The sequence below is a fragment of the Vanessa cardui genome, chromosome 10 (genome assembly GCF_905220365.1).
Source record: "Vanessa cardui chromosome 10, ilVanCard2.1, whole genome shotgun sequence".
In the NCBI taxonomy this organism is placed as follows: domain Eukaryota; kingdom Metazoa; phylum Arthropoda; class Insecta; order Lepidoptera; family Nymphalidae; genus Vanessa; species Vanessa cardui.
Genome location: NC_061132.1, coordinates 9483348 through 9499908, shown reverse-complemented (window position 1 = coordinate 9499908; position 16561 = coordinate 9483348). Strand labels below are relative to the sequence as shown.

At 35.4% G+C, this 16561-nt stretch overlaps 2 protein-coding genes across 2 annotated transcripts in view; one reads left to right on the top strand and one right to left on the bottom strand.

The window, feature by feature from the left end:
• The first annotated feature begins 384 nt into the window (after positions 1–384).
• Positions 385–1423, top strand: LOC124533004 (cytochrome b-c1 complex subunit 6, mitochondrial-like). The gene is made up of 3 exons (XM_047108160.1): positions 385–472; positions 586–672; positions 1052–1423. Exons 2-3 carry the CDS (start codon positions 592–594, stop codon positions 1223–1225), a joined length of 255 nt encoding a protein of 84 aa, XP_046964116.1. The 5' UTR covers positions 385–472; positions 586–591; the 3' UTR covers positions 1226–1423.
• A 784-nt stretch (positions 1424–2207) lies between these two features.
• The window catches only part of LOC124532999 (rabankyrin-5), a 52215-nt gene continuing 37861 nt past the window's right edge, over positions 2208–16561 (bottom strand). The window contains exons 6-21 of the mRNA XM_047108153.1: positions 15909–16135; positions 15074–15217; positions 12844–13213; positions 12577–12761; positions 11424–11611; positions 10806–10959; positions 9910–10072; positions 9140–9216; positions 8887–9055; positions 8173–8409; positions 7570–7787; positions 6123–6322; positions 4254–4366; positions 3706–3828; positions 2821–2945; positions 2208–2437 (exon numbers count right to left, since the gene is read on the bottom strand). Coding sequence (XP_046964109.1) covers positions 2308–2437; positions 2821–2945; positions 3706–3828; positions 4254–4366; positions 6123–6322; positions 7570–7787; positions 8173–8409; positions 8887–9055; positions 9140–9216; positions 9910–10072; positions 10806–10959; positions 11424–11611; positions 12577–12761; positions 12844–13213; positions 15074–15217; positions 15909–16135 — 2823 coding nt within the window. The 3' untranslated portion in view covers positions 2208–2307. The remainder of the gene's footprint in view (positions 2438–2820; positions 2946–3705; positions 3829–4253; positions 4367–6122; positions 6323–7569; positions 7788–8172; positions 8410–8886; positions 9056–9139; positions 9217–9909; positions 10073–10805; positions 10960–11423; positions 11612–12576; positions 12762–12843; positions 13214–15073; positions 15218–15908; positions 16136–16561) is intronic.

Sequence of the window (16561 nt, the reverse complement as noted above, 5' to 3'; positions counted from 1 at the left end):
GTTTTGAGCTGGTGCTGCTGAGGGAAAAACTAAAGTAAAATAAAGAGATTTAAATATTCCTGTCTTATGTCAAATCAGTTTTTTGTCCCATTTGCTGTCGAAACACTTGGCCCTTGGAGAAGTGGTGAAAGAAGCTTCATAAAAATTATAACACCTCGCTTTCTTCCCTCCACTGGTGATCGGGATCGGGATCGGGTTCGTTTTTAGCCCAGAGGATCGGAATTACGATTCAACGGGGAAATCCTGCTAGCATTCTTGCCACCGTTCTACGCGGTCAAGATTTATTCAGTAACTAGTTTTAGTTAATTTTTGTATATATTTAAGCTTTTAATGTTATTAAAGTGTATTTGAGCTGTAAAAAAAGTACAGTTAAATATAAATATATTTTAATGGCAGCACTAGTCATCATCTGTCAAGTTATAGCTGTCATCTGATAAACTTTTAGATTCTGGGTGTTGCATCATCGATCTAGGTAATCTTAAATAAAATGCAATACTAGATCATAAATTGGAACCTGAATATAAGAAAAACGAATCTCTGCATGTATTTAGATAATGTTTTAATTGTCTTATGCTGTTATTACAGATAAAAATGTCGAACAAAGTGATCCCCGTGGTTAGGGCTGAAGAGGAGGAGGAACAAGAGCTCGTAGATCCACAGCAAGCATTGAGAGTATGTATTTAATATAAGGTTTATATATACTCGTTCGCTATTTAATCACTAAACTGCTTAAATGTAATAATATTTTTTACATAAATTATGATAACCTCATATTAATATATATATTTTAATTGATAAGCAAGCCAGCTCTTTTATATAGGGCTTAATACAATAAAAGCTAGCTAAGTTACTTGATAAAAGACTTTTATGATCTTATTACAGTTGTTTGAACAAGAACCTTCTCACTTTCTAATATTTGGACATAGAGCTCAATTAATAAACAATTAATGTCCTTATTCCTTGCAAATAATAAAGGAGAATATTCTGACATATCTACTTGTATTTATGTATATTATAATGCTATTAATGTTTTTGTTATTATTGCCAACAGGAACAATGCAGTCAGAAATCAGATGCACAAAATATGTGGTCAAAATATCAAGAGTGTAATGACCGCGTCAATTCCAGATCTAACACAGCAGAAACCTGTGAGGAGGAACTAAGAGACTATCTACATGTTCTTGACCATTGCGTGAACAAAGATCTTTTCAAACGATTAAAGTAGGATTTTCTGTAGTCTTATTTAAAATCCACCTTTATATTGTCATTGGTATAAAATCCTTAAACCACTATTGTTTCATCAACGAATGTGTGAAAATGTTTTATTTAAGGTGGAATGTAGATTGTTAATAAATTATTTTACTGGAAATAAAGGATGTCATTATTAGACTAATTGTTTTTGTAAATAAATAAGTTCAGTTTATTAATTTCTTTTAATTTATTTTATTAATAAAAAAGTATTTATAAAATTGAATAATACAATAAAGATCATATTTATTATCAGAAATTTTGAATTAATATAAAATAAAATTGTAGCCACAATTAATACATTGTAGAACTCAAAATTGTGGTGCTATATTGGAAAACAGTTTTCTATACCTACAAGTAGTAATATATTTGGAATGACTACAAACAAATGCACATTACTTAATAACTTATTTTAAATTACAATAGAACTCAGTTCCATATTAAATAAACCGTAGGCTTATAAATTGACAATATGCTCATTATTACTCATTGCTAAAAATATAATGTCATTTCTTTAAACAAGCCACATAACTCAAGTAAAATATTAAAATAAAATTTTCAACTAAATAAACATAATAACTTTCAATAATAAAAACTATATTAACTTAAAGCTGTAAAAAAATGTCAATACAAATTGAAGCACTTCAAGAATAAATAAATATCTTTATAATAGAAATGAAGTAGCAAGATTTTTTATTCTGTTTGTGATTATTTATAAAAAAAAATATTATACACTTATGTAAATGATTGTATTTAAGCAAACATTTTTTGCATTGTGATAAAAGTATAAATAGATAATAATGGATACAACATTTAAAGGATCTATAATTTTAATTATTGAGATCTCTAAAAATAAATATAATACATGGACATCATAAGCATCTTTTAGAAATGCAATTCTTAAAATACAAAACCTTGTTCTACCCTCATGAGGATAATTTAGTATTTTAGTAATTTACATTCTATAAATAATTTTTAAACAATGTAAAAAAGCCATATCTAACTTTATAGTATCAAATAACTTATCACACTTTACTGTATAATTAAATAACATATTAACTAACTCGCGCCAACTTGTAAGACGTTAAAACATATTTCACAAACTCGCTGCGGTTTGTTCATTCCGAATTTGAGTATAGGAATATCTTGGCTAGAACACTTGTTACATAACATCCTACCGCAGTGACGGCTGAAAATAAAGTTACAACAACTTAGCTAACAGTCATTCTTTTGTTCATAATTAATAAAGTAATATATATATATATATATACTTTAATTAGTTTTTACTTATTTAGTGTTTCGATAATAATATGTTTTTGATTATGTTAAGCATTATTTATTATGTTCAATATCTATCTAGAACACAAAGTAATAGAAGAGCAATATATTTGTGTTCTGGTTCAACAATATTCCTTGTTGAATCTTAGGTCCCAAGGTTGGTAGCGCGTTGGTGTTGTAATATAGAAGATTAACATTGCTTATATAGCCAATGTCTATTGGTGGTGGTGACACTCACCAACAGTTGACATATTTGCCTTGGAAAAAAATATAGAGAATGGTGGTTTTTTTTACCAATGGTGTTTTCGCATAGTGAGTGTAAACTTCGTGCCGCATTCCTGGCACAGATCGCTCTCGGCCCACGGCGCCTCCGCCGGCAGTGCGTCCAGCAGCCGGTGCAGTAGCTGCTTCGTAGCGACCTATATTCATTGATAATCAAATAAGACTTACTTTTAAACATTTATTTATATGTTTTTTTTTTTATTTAGATTATATTTTTCCCTAGGCAACTTTAGTATACGTATAAATATTATCTATTTAAAAATACAGTCGAGATGGAATACAGTCGAGATGGCCCAGTGGTTAGAACGCGTGCATCTTAACCGATGATTGCGGGTTCAAACCCAGGCAAGCACCGCTGATTCATGTGCTTAATTTGTCTTTATAATTCATCTCGTGCTCGGTAAAGGAATACATCGTGAGGAAACCTGCATGTGACAAGTTTCATATAAATTCTGCCACATGTGTTTTCCACCAACCCGCATTGGAACAGCGTGGTGGGTATAAATATTATCTATTTAAAAATACAGTCGAGATGGAATACAGTCGAGATGGCCCAGTGGTTAGAAAGCGTGCATCTTAACCGATGATTGCGGGTTCAAACCCAGGCAAGCACCGCTGATTCATGTGCTTATTTATCTTTATAATTCATCTCGTGCTCGGTAAAGGAAAACATCGTGAGGAAACCTGCATGTGACAAGTTTCATATAAATTCTGCCACATGTGTATTCCACCAACCCGCATTGGAACAGCGTGGTGGAATATGTTCCAAAACCTTCTCAAAAGGGAGAGGAGGCTTAGCTCAGCAGTGGGAATTTACAGATTGCTGTTGTTGTTGTTGTTGTTGTATGTATAAATACACAGGCGTAATGGTATGTTCAGTTGGTGTAATCTCCATACCTGGTAGTTAAATATGGAGATGCCGTCCTTGTTCTCGTGCGCGAGGCAGGCGCCGGCGCGCACGAGCACGCGGCACAGCGCGCCCTGCCCGTTCATGTACGCAAGCAGCAGCGCCGTGTTGCCCTGCACACAACGCCACCATTAAGTCACTCAGGTAATTCTATTGGTTTTAATTTCCAGGGTACTTCATCAAGTAATGTTCAATATGTGAAGTAAATTAGCCATAATCGTTACCCTTTAACTCGGAATCGTATATTGATGAGGGTATGTGTAATGGTGATGATTGTATTCATTCTGATAGCTTTTCTAATTTTTAGCATTTCTTTTTATATTTAAAAGTGGTTTAAAATAATTTGTCATTATAATTAAATCTTTATACATACTGAGATAAATAATTTACGCCTAAATGTTGATTTTCTAATGTCTTTGGTATTTAATAGTAATTTACAATTTTCACTTGAGTATTTTTTCAGTGGGGTAAAACGACCCCATGCACAGATAGGGGTTAAACACTATACTACGTAGTTTAAATATTAAGTGATAGGTACCTGTAAGTCCGTTCTATTTATAGGATAGTCTGGCATAAATTCTAAGAAAATTTCACAGATTGTTGCGGCGTTGTCTTTCTTGCACCAGCAGAGTTCGTGGAGCGGGTTGCGACCTAAAATTTAAATTTATATTTTTAATTTGTATACATTAATTTTTATCAAGTGTACTACTTAATTGTAGTAGCGAAAATGGAATACCCATTGCTTGTATACTGTATATTTGATTACTACATGACGATAAAGTCTCCTAAAGTTTTAATTTTACATCCGATTTATGAGGCAATTTCTATAAGTGTAAATTAGAAATTAATCAATTTCTATTATTATTACATATACATTTATTTTGGTTACAAATCGCCCTAAATAAATGAGCTCATAAAAAAACCGTTTAATACTTCTTGATTGATTACACAAGTCAACAAAAAAAAAACTTGTTTTTTGGGTTTTTTATTAAATTGATATTTTCTGATTGTCTACAAGTAAAAGTAATCACAGGAACAATTCATAACAAATAAAGTTTGCTTTTGCACATTTTACAATGAAAAATAAATATTTTAAGATTTTGACAGAATTCTTAAGGAACAACGAATTTAACACACCAGTAACGAGGTTAGAAGGGGTTTACGCGTATGAAACGGGGAGCGGCGGGTAGCCTCAGCAGTATGGGCATGAGCATTACCGAGAAATGACGTCATTCATGTTGCGCGAAGTCCAAAATGGCTTCCAAAAAGTGTGAAAATAACATAATTTTTTTTTGTTATATTTGTGGCGAATTCATTAAAGTAACGGTTAAAAAACTAGTTTTTCGTCAAATATAAGACTTTGTGAAGCTTATAAAGCTTATTTTTATTTTTAAAGTCAAGATAAAATATGGGCACCTAAATTCCCGTGTGGTAACTGCAAAAACACATTAGAAGGTAAGAGAGTTAATAATAACTTTCAAGTATACTAATTGCAAAAAAATTACGATATGTAATGAACAACGTGTGTATCAACATATATATTTATATATGTCTGTGTTATTTTTTCCAGCTTGGTATTGAGGAGATAAAAAACGTATGAAATTCGCAGAACCAAGAATATGGAGAGAGCCCACTAAACACATAAATGATTGCTAGTTTGCTGTAGTTGATCAACGCAAGCGTCGGGCTGGCAAAAATGCCAAGAAAATTCAGTACCCAGAACTACCATCAACAACCGCTCCAGTACCCCACAGAGAACATATTCCTGTGCCTTCTCGTTTAAAAACAATGGGACAGCTGCCGCTATCATAAATGTCTAGTAGTAGCGGATGCCGCGAATTCTTAACTGAATCAGTGTCTGTTGAGCCACATCTTATTAATTCAGAAGAGTTTAATGAAAATCATCTTCTGAATCTTCGGAACTGTACCTAAATTTAAAGCAGAAATAGTAGTTTCCCGGCTTAAACAGTGAAATTTGCTCAAGAAGGATTGGTGACTACGTATGGAGCTCAGTACGAGAAAGTTCCTACTTACATTGAAAAAAAAACCAAAAAAAATTTTTTTTTTTTTAAATAGTTTCTGCTTTTTTTATGTTTTTAGAGATTTACCTCTATTTTTCCTTGTAAATAAATATTATTAACAAATAATTTAAAGTTCTTTTTCTTAATTCTTAATTTAACTGAAAAAAAATTTTCGAATTTCTAAAAATTTTAAAATTCGTTCTAGTTGCCAAAAAAAGCAAACTTTATTAGATAAAATTATTTTTTCCTTGTTTGGTTAGACATAATTAAACAAAATCAGCACCACAGAACTCAGACTCAAAAACCGTGTTGACTTGTGTTATTTGTATTTAGAGACGTCGGGGGGTTAGATATGTCGGCGGCGAGGGGGGGGGGGGGGCAGTGACCCTTGAGGTTGGTGGCGGCGGCGTCGATGTCGGTGTCGGCGAGAAGCGCGCGCGCGGCGGCGGCGTGGCCCTCGCGCGCGGCTACGTGCAGCGCGCTGTCGCCGCCCGCGTCCACGGCGCCGCACTCCGCGCCGTCGCCCGCCAGCGCGCACACGATGCCCGCCTGCCCGTGCGCCGCCGCCACGTGCAGCGCCGTGCGCCTGCGCGACACACACAATGTCATTGAAACATCATCATTTACAGATATTAAATAAATAAATAAATAAATATGAGACAACATCACATATAGTAAGACACAAATTAGATGTAGCATCGGAAAATGCAATGGAATGAAAATAAAACCGATGACTGCAAATTTACACAACCAATAGAAATAGCTCCCTATCGCGCCATTCGACGCTATTCGTCGCTATAGATTCACGCGTCAGAGAAAGCAAGTGCATGTAAATCGACGTGTCAAATTGACGAATATATTAGGTCATATGATATTACAAGTTATTACGTTTATGCAAAGATCATATTCGCGTGACAAATAAATATTGATAATTTGGGATAGCGTACTTAATTAGGATGTGATCGGTTTTACGAATTTTGCCGATGCGACATCTAAGTTGTGTCGTACTATACATTACTCTGATCCCAATATAAGTAGCTGAAGCACTTGTGTTATGGTAATCAGAAGTAACGACGGTACCACAAACACCCAGACCCAAGACAACATAGAAAACTAATGGTAATCTACATCGACTCGGCCGGGAATCGAACCCGGGACCTCAGAGTGGCGTACCCATGAAAACCGGTGTACACACCACTCGACCACGGAGGTCGTCTTTGAATTATTATTATTATTTGAATATTGAAAGTTATTTGACTGTTTTATGTAAATGTAAGAGTCGAGATGGCCCAGTGGTTAGAACGCGTGTATTTTAACCGATGATTGCGGGTTCAAACCCAGGCAAGCACCGCTGATTCATGTGCTTAATTTGTCTTTATAATTCATCTCGTGCTCAGCGGTGAAGGAAAACATCGTGAGGAAGCCTGCATGTGACTAATTTCATAGAAATTCAGCCACATGTGTATTCCACCAACCCGCATTAGAACAGCGTGGTGGAATATGTTCCAAACCTTCTCCTTAAAGGGAGAGGAGGCCTTTAGCCCAGCAGTGGGAATTTACAGGCTGTTACTTTACTTTACTGTTAGCAACGAATATTTTAATAGGGTTGCGGGTAGGGGTGCGGGTTGGTGGAATGAACAAGTGGCAGAATTTCGATGAAATTAGACACATGCAGGTTTCCTCACGATGTTTTCCTTCACCGCCGAGCACGAGATGAATTATAAACACAAATTAAGCACATATATATAGCGGTGCTTGCCTGGGTTTGAACCCGCAATCATCGGTTAAGATGCACGCGTTCTAACCACTGGGCCATCTCAGCTAGGCACTTACTTGTGTGCATCCCTGTCGTTGGGCCGCGCGCCGGCTAACAGCAGACTCCGAAGCAACACCTCGTTTCCGACAGCCGCCGCCAGGTGCAGCGGCGGCGCTAGTGTCGCGTCCTGAACGCGCGAGTTAACATCCACTTTAACGGACATCAGGAACATAACACTCTCCATGTCACATGTTTGGATGGCGACGTGAAGGAAGTTGCGACCTTTCTTATCAACCTGGAAAAAAAAACATAATACATATTACTAGCTATCCACCCCTGCTTCGAACGGATAAAATATTTATGTATGTTTATTTACGACATCACAATAGAAACCTCTAAAATTATCCGCGTTGCTTTACGCATATTGTCCGTGTATACAAAAAAAGTTCCTTTCGAATCAATCTATCTATTAAAAAAAAAACCGCATCAAAATCCGTTGCGTAATTTTAAAGATCTAAGCATACATAAGGAAAGTAAGCGACTTTGTCTTATACTGTGTGATGATGCTATTTATAAAATCGTGTCCATATTCAGATATGAACACGATTTTTTAGATATTATGATATTTTTTTTTTTTAAGTATCGATAAACAAACGGTCGTCAAGTCTAGTTTCAAGCACCTGTTCTGCAGCAGAAGGATTCTTCTCTAGGATAGCTTGAGCCGCTTTGTTGTTCCTCGCAGTGAGAGCGGCTGCGAACGGCGTGACCCCCTTGTTGTCTCGCGCCGATAAATCGATCCCCGGTTGAGACAGCAACAGAGAAATGATCGCTGCGTGTTGGTTTTCTATTGCAATGTGTAGCGGAGTCTTTCCTTCTGCATCTTTAGAATTTATGTTCGCTCCGTGTTCTAGAAGTGTCTAGAATAAAATAAGTTAATTCCATATATAAAACATTATATTTTTCTACCTCCTTCCTTCCTATTTTTCACTCGGTGGTAGGGCTTTGTGCAAGCCCGTCTGGGTAGGTATCACCCACTCATCAATTATTCGACCGCCAAATAACAGTACTCAGTATTGTTGTGTTCCGCTTTGAAGGGTGAGTGAGTCAGTGTAACTACAGGCACAAGGGACATAACATCTTAGTTCCCAAGGTTGGTGGCACATTGACGATATAAGGCATAGTTAATATTTCTTACAGCTTCACTGTCTATGGGTGATGGTGACCACTTACCATCAGGTGACCCATATGTCCGCCAACCTATACCATAAAAAAAATACATTAAATATTTTCGGAAGAAATGATAAAATGAACACAGTTTGAAACAGACATATTATTTTATTTTTGCTTATTTATATATCATAACAAAAGGAACAGTGATTTAATGTAAGACATACCTGAATAACTTCCGTGAGGCCCCAAGTGCAGCAAAGGTGTAACGGGGCCTGCTTATCAGCTGCAACTTCGGCGCCCTCACCGTTAGGTCCCGTCTTCCGAGGACTTTCGACATCACAACCGGATCGGATGAGGAATGTGGCCAACGTCTCCTTATTCTCATCTATTGCTCTATCATGATAAATAGATAGCAACATTACAACCTACTATTAAACATATGATTTAAATTAAGCATTTGATAATAATGTCTCATACTTGTGTAATAAAGTTTGTAAGCATCCATCGGGACCCGGTCCCCAGCAGTCGGCATCGGCTCCATTGCGTACTAAAATCTAAAATGAAACTTGATATAATTTTAAAATCACACGCAAAAATCGCACTACTCATTTAAACTATAAAGTCCTTTTTTAAGTTAACAGGGTAGCGTCAACACAAAAATCGCACTACTCGTTTAAACTATAAAGTCCTTTTTTAAGTTAACAGGGTAGCGTCAACACAAAAATCGCACTACTCATTTAAACTATAAAGTCCTTTTTTAAGTTAACAGGGTAGCGTCAACACAAAAATCGAACTACTCATTTAAACAATAAAGTCCTTTTTTAAGTTAACAGGGTAGCGTCAACACAAAAATCGCACTACTAATTTAAACTATAAAATCCTTTTTTAAGTTAACAGGGTAGCGTCAACACAAAAATCGCACTACTCGTTTAAACAATAAAGTCCTTTTTTAAGTTAACAGGGTAGCGTCAACACAAAAATCGCTCTACTCGTTTAAACAATAAAGTCCTTTTTTAAGTTAACAGGGTAGCGTCAACACAAAAATCGCTCTACTCGTTTAAACCATAAAGTCGTTTTTTAAGTTAACAGGGTAGCGTCAACACAAAAATCGCTCTACTCGTTTAAACAATAAAGTCCTTTTTTAAGTTAACAGGGTAGCGTCAACACAAAAATCGCTCTACTCGTTTAAACCATAAAGTCGTTTTTTAAGTTAACAGGGTAGCGTCAACACAAAAAGGTCCACTCACGCTGGCCACCTCCTCCTGGCCGGAGTCGAGCGCGGCCCACAGCGGCGGCACGCCGTGCGCGTCGAGGCGGCTCATGTCGACGCCGCGCACGCACAGCGCCTCCACCACGAGCCCCAAGCGGCAGTGGATCGCAAGCTGGAGGGGCGTCTCGCCGGCGTCGGTCCTTTAGCATATATTACCAAATGTGAGAAATATCAACAATCCATTCTAAATGACTATCAAATCCCTCTATTGTTAGCATATTTATTTTAATATAATCATATTTTATTGTTTTAATATAATAAAGTATTATCAGCATAAATAATTCGATTTAAATAGTTGTTACAATTTGCGTTGATTGTCAACATCCGGTTTTGACTAAACTAAATTGTTTTTAAAATGGATCGTAACCGGATGTAGCTACAGTCGGAGGAGGTGCGTGTAAACATTAAATACTAGGAGTAAGCCTAGAAATGGTCATTCCTACTTTAATCGTCGAATTGGAAGGATCGAGCAAAATAATCAATCGTGTATCAGTTTTGATTGTGAACCACTTCAGGAGAGATAAAGTATTGATTGTGAGGAGAGTTTTTGTATTATTCCAACGCTATACTAATATTACCGAAACATGTGTAAAATTATATTTTTACCCTTAGGTACCATTACAAATTCATCTCATAGTTCCAACTTACAAAACAGACAAGTTTTAGTATGATTTTTTTTTATATGCACATTTTACTGGTATTTTAATAAAGATTTAAAGTCTCCCATTTCCATAAGGCCATAATTGTAATAAATAATATTGTAGCTATTTCTAAACACTTTAAGTAAAGTCTATTAATTAAAATGCGTGTCAGTAATTTTATATAGTATTTATTTTGTTACTAGTAGATTTGTAAATCGAAAACTTTACTTACAATGCGTTCATATCAGCGCCATGATCTAACAAGAAGATAGCAGTCCGCGAATCTTCCTCCACGATGGCTTGGTGTAATAACGTAAATCCTTTTCCATTTCGTATATTCGGGTCCGCCCCGCCCTCGATCAGCGGCGCAACTAGATGTTTGTGACCTAAAATATTGTTGTTATATAGTATATTTATTATATTTCCTTTGAGAAACTTTTTTCCTTTCTTCGGACCGAAGAAGTTGTAAACGTATACTAAAGAATATACATACATAATTATGTTAAAGACATAAGATAGAAGATATGAGTATGAATTGATTGTAGAACTTTATTAATAATTAATGTCATTTTGGATACAAAGTAAAACAGACTTCAAAAATATAACATGATGTCAAAGCATAACATTTCTTTTCGATTTAATGACAAAACAACTCTAGATGAGTTGTTTCGTCATTAAATCGAAAAGAAATTAGTTACATTTTACATTTATATCCAAAGCAAATTTATGAATTAATTTAAACTTTTAGACGAATGAAGTAAAATTAATAAACACAGATAAAACATTATTTGTACGTCATGCTATCCCATTTAAAAAATGACACCGATTGTTTTTAAAGAATATTGGTTACCTTCAGTGAGTGCAAGGCTGACGGGCGTGTCGCCTTCAGAGTTCTTCAGATTGAGGTTTGGTACAAGGCTTACGTTGGAACGGTCGGTGGCTGGCAGGTCACCTTTCTCCACTAGTTTTTTGTGTTCTATGATTGCCGTTACTGATCCTTCATGATTGTTTAACACGGCAAGGTGAAGAGGAGTTTGTCTGAAACATTTTGAACAAATTAGTTCAGACCTATCCTCAATGAATGTTTTAACTGGCAAAGATTTTTATGTAAATTGTTAACCATTTTAAATTTCGTGTGGATCCAGGTCCCCACGACTTCAGATCATACAGCCAACCCTTTTTTTACCTATATAAATTTATGTTGCGAACATTATTAATGACCTTATACAGTGGTTAGCTTTGATCCTAACCACATGGTATACTGCCATTCATTAAGCTAAATTGGAGGGCTAATAGGAATATTAGTAATCCCAAAGATTAATTGATACTATTTAAAAAAAAAATGTCCTGACATCTTAAAAAGGTTGAATGAACGTGTATATAAATATTTTTAATTAATAATATATGCCCTTTGTCTATACATATAAGTGATATATTCTAAACCAGACTAAGATTTACATCACATATGTCGTCGGTTTCTCTCGCTTTAACTCTTTAGAAACCGCAGTCACTATTATACGACGGATAAGTATCTACAGTGTTTGCTTTCTCTATATAATACAAATAACTCAAGTTTTATGAGTTTCAATGTTGTACTAACACCAATATCTAGCAAAGCGAGTCGAGATGGCCCAGTGGCTAGAACGCGTGACTCTTAACCGATGATTGCGGGTTCAAACCCAGGCAAGCACCGCTGATTCGTGTGCTTAATTTGTCTTTATAATTCATCTCGTGCTCAGCGGTGAAGGAAAACATCTTGAGGAAACCTGCATGTGACAAATTTCATAGAAATTCTGGCACATGTTTATTCCACCAACCCGCATTGGAACAGCGTGGTGGAATATGTTCTAAACCTTCTCCTCAAAGGGAGAGGAGGCCTTTAGCCAAGCAGTGGGAATTAACAGGCTGTTGTTGTTGTTAAAGTAAATTCATTTTTGGAATAACAACTTTTTAGGATCGAGTCTCGGATTGTGTTCGTAGCTGTATACCTGTGTGTATATTACCTGTATACTGTATCCTCGTGTTCTCCATACGCTGTCTGTAGATTTGGTCTGGCTCCGTGTTCTAGTAAAGCGGCAGTCAGACGCGTTAAACCATTTACACAGGCCGCATGTAAAGCAGTTAATCCAGCTTCGTTGCCGTGATTCAGATCACCATTAAGATGCGATGTTAGAAATACTGCTGAATCCTAAATAAAATTAACAAATTATAGCATTGTTAATGTGTCTAAAATATATCTGTATTTTGCTGTCTTTTTGGTATTGTTTTACCTCAAACCATCCCTGTGCCAAGATATGCAACAGACTATCTCCAGATCCAGAGTACAATGGGTTCGGCTGGCAACCCTTCTCTAATAACTTTGCTGCAAAGCCTCTCTCAATGATGTTTTCTGACTTCCCTTCCACCGGATCTTCGGCGAAGGCGTTTTTATTTGTAACGGGAGTATCAAATGGATTTGAGCCATTCATTACTAAGGTTTCACTGGAGGATATGGAGGCTCTTCTGTCGTCTACCAGGGCGTAGTACAAGGGAGGATGTTCATCTGATATAGTTCGTAGATTAGTATCTAGAGTTGGTTGACTTAGTAGTATGTCGAATATTCTTTGATTTCTTGCTATTACAGCTTGATGAAGTGGTGTGCTGAAAGATAATACATTATTATGTAAAAAACTTCTTTTAAATAACATTGTTGTTGTAAAAATGGCATATTGTGACGATTAGTTTAAGATAACCCGAACAAAGTTAAATTAAAAGTTGAGCCAGTTAGCTAATACGCCGAGTAAAGAACATTTCTGATTGGACTAGTCATGCTTCTGCTAGAAAAAAAACCTTTTTTTGTTAATAACGCTGAAGCAAAAAATTATTGTTATAATTTACAGCGTACATCCGGGCATGCTTTTCAAGATATTCCTAATGTTTTCTTAAGGAATACATTCGTTCTTAACTGTTCTCACGTGATTTATGTATCTTATCTTTGTTACCAAGTATTTCCATTATGTATCCATGGTCCAGTATGTTCCAAAGATTTAATCTCTGCTCAAGAACGAAATTGGGGGTTATCTCGTCAATTTATTACCGTTAATAGGCTTATTTACCTACTCCACTCTATATAATACACTCATATATGTAGTTCACATGTAGATTTGAGACCTCTCTCATACACCAGGATGCGATTATCCTGTGATTTTTTGCACAAGTAGGTCTATTTTCTATGATTGGCACTTGTCCCTTGATATCGCTACCTAAGTCTTATAAATCTTCGAACTCACGTTTAGCCTCTTAAGCAGCGCAGTAAGTTTATAAAGTCATCGTCTTATTAGCCATAATTCAGATCGCTATATAACAATAATAATTCAAAAATACTGAATTTGTAAATTATTTCTATCCTGCTTATACATTTAATTAATAATAATACTGAGGTTTTATTTTATATTTTATCAAAATGAGCCTTAGAATTTTAAATGTTGAAAGTAATTAATTTTGAATTCATTAGAAAGTTGTTCAAGTAGTATTTATTTAAAACATAAAACCATATTTCAAATCTGATTTGCTGATCTGAACTAAATTTTAAGACATTACATAAATTGTGAAAATAACTCGTCAGAACAATATTATTATATAAGTTTCTTTACTCACTTTTAACTTAATACTTTGTAAGTAATAGCTTAAATACTTATATTTATACCTAGTTACAAATTCGCTGTGTCATTTATTTGCTACAGTAATAACAGAGTTATGTAGTTGTTTTATGCAGCGCATTATACTCAACAGAGTAAGTATACGCCTTACGTATTTTCCCGTTTTCAGTGAAATTTAAATAAGAAATGAAAAGTAAACAAAAAAAGTACGTGACAAATGCAATTAGCTTAATGAGCTTATCGATTTATAATATATTTTATTAATTGTTCATCCACTTTCTTATCATCATCGCCATTAAACAAATCGTAATTCACAGCTAAACAATTACTCTCGAAAGATGTTACAAAGCTCCCCATTCTCGACATTTTGTTGACCCATTGTGGTCCTATCTGCTTCAGATTATCGTCATGAAGACACCCTTAAGCCATATTCGCTGATCCGCGGTTACTTTCGGTTTCATTTACTCTAACGGCCAACGTATACGTGACCAGACCAATGCCATTTAGTCTGCAAAATTTGTATGATGCGTCTGTACCCCCGGTTCATATGTGAATTCTCTTACTTATAATTTTATCCTAACGTGCTATAGAAGTCCGTTGAGCGACCATGAATTTGTGGATTTGCCTAATATATGCATTACTATTTAATCGTCTCGTTCCATCGTTCTCACTCACGCTATCCACAAGTGTCATGATTGATTATACCTATTATACGTCATTTAGTTTAAGCAGTTAACTATAATTATTACTTTAGAGATAAATTAAAGGACATCATTTATTTACACAAGAATCATTAACATCATGGCCTAACTATATACAAATAAGATAAACTTAATGTATATTATCTTAGTTAAATACTTACTATCCTTTTCTATTTTGTCGATTTATGTCCGCACCCTTGTTTACTGCTATTTCTGCGATTTCAACCATTTGTTCCATTGTTTCTGGATCGCAAGAACTTGAAGTAAGGGCTGCTATCAGGTGAAGAACTGTGTCACCTTCCTCTCTAAAATTTTAAATACATTCTAACTAATACCAAACAAAATATCTTAAATCGTTAATTAGCCAAGGTTCTAACTAGAAGATGGTTTATTATTATTACATGTACCTAGTAACAAATTGTTATTAATGATTTTATGTCGTAATTAAAATTTATATATGTTTTTATGCATTTCGTCTCATAAAATTGTTATAAATGAGGGCGCAACTCTAAACAAGGTAACCAAAAATTCTTATATTTTCTTATAGTTTTATAATTCGTCTCTTTTCTAGTATAATTGGTAATTTGATATGTTGTTTTTTTAAATGTTACATTTATACAGGTTAATCGAAAGCCGGCTTTTAGAATCCTGACAAGTGCGGCTATCGTTCACAAGCTAAGAAAGGGAAGTTGGTTTTATAAAATACTGTAATTATACACGCTTAACCTAATATGTAAGGAAAAATACATTTAAATGGGTCTGACTGTAATAATATTGAATAGTGTAGTAATGAGTGTAATTATATATTATAAGTATTACTACTTAGTACACTAGTACTAGTGTAGTGTAGTTAGTTACTATTTTCATTACATTTCAAAACTTCACCAAAAGCTGACAAAAACAGGATAGATGTCAGTTTTAAAACATAAAGCTTTAAAAATAAGCGTATAATGCATATTCGTCGAACTAATAATACTACATGAGAATTATACGAACTTCGTGGTAAGGCTGGGATCGGCTCCATTATCGATTAAAAATTTAGCGGAGAATGCATCTCTGGCATCGACCGCCCTATGCAGCAAAGTTCGACCACGCGGGCCTCGAGCGTCAGGGTCTGCGCAGTGCTGCAGTAGGGTCGTCGCGATCGATGCACTGCGACCACGCAGAGCGAGCTCCAGTGGCAGCTCGCCACGAGATGACATCGCGTTTACTATATCTGTCAACTGCAACAAAATTACCAAATACGATTGTAATAAGAAAATTATGACTAAAAAACTTCAATATAATAAGTTATTTGATGTGTCACAATTAACAAAAAAGCCGATAGTCTGCGAGCCAGTGTTTATTTCCCACACTCAAAGGAACCTTCGATTGAAATAGTGAAACTGCATTTCTCCAACGGCAGGTGTAGCAGAATACCTGGCATTGGTATGGACTTTGCTACTTTACTGTAGGTCTGCGGAGCACTGACTCTCAAATCTAAGTCTATGAAGACTTTGATCTCTATTAATTCTTTCAATGTCTTATACATCATTAATTTTTGAACTCAATTTAATTAGTGTAGTAGTATTAACATAAATGTGTAAATAACGATAGGCTGTTATAAGGATAGATTCTTTGTGGCATCTCGCTGTATAAATATTGGTGTT

What these genes read in the sequence shown, in the direction of transcription:
- LOC124533004 (XM_047108160.1), top strand. Translation starts at nt 592, where the DNA reads ATGTCGAACAAAGTGATCCCCGTGGTTAGGGCTGAAGAGGAGGAGGAA. An exon ending in ATCCACAGCAAGCATTGAGA is followed by an intron (nt 673 to 1,051) that starts GTATGTATTTAA and finishes TATTGCCAACAG; the next exon opens with GAACAATGCAGTCAGAAATC.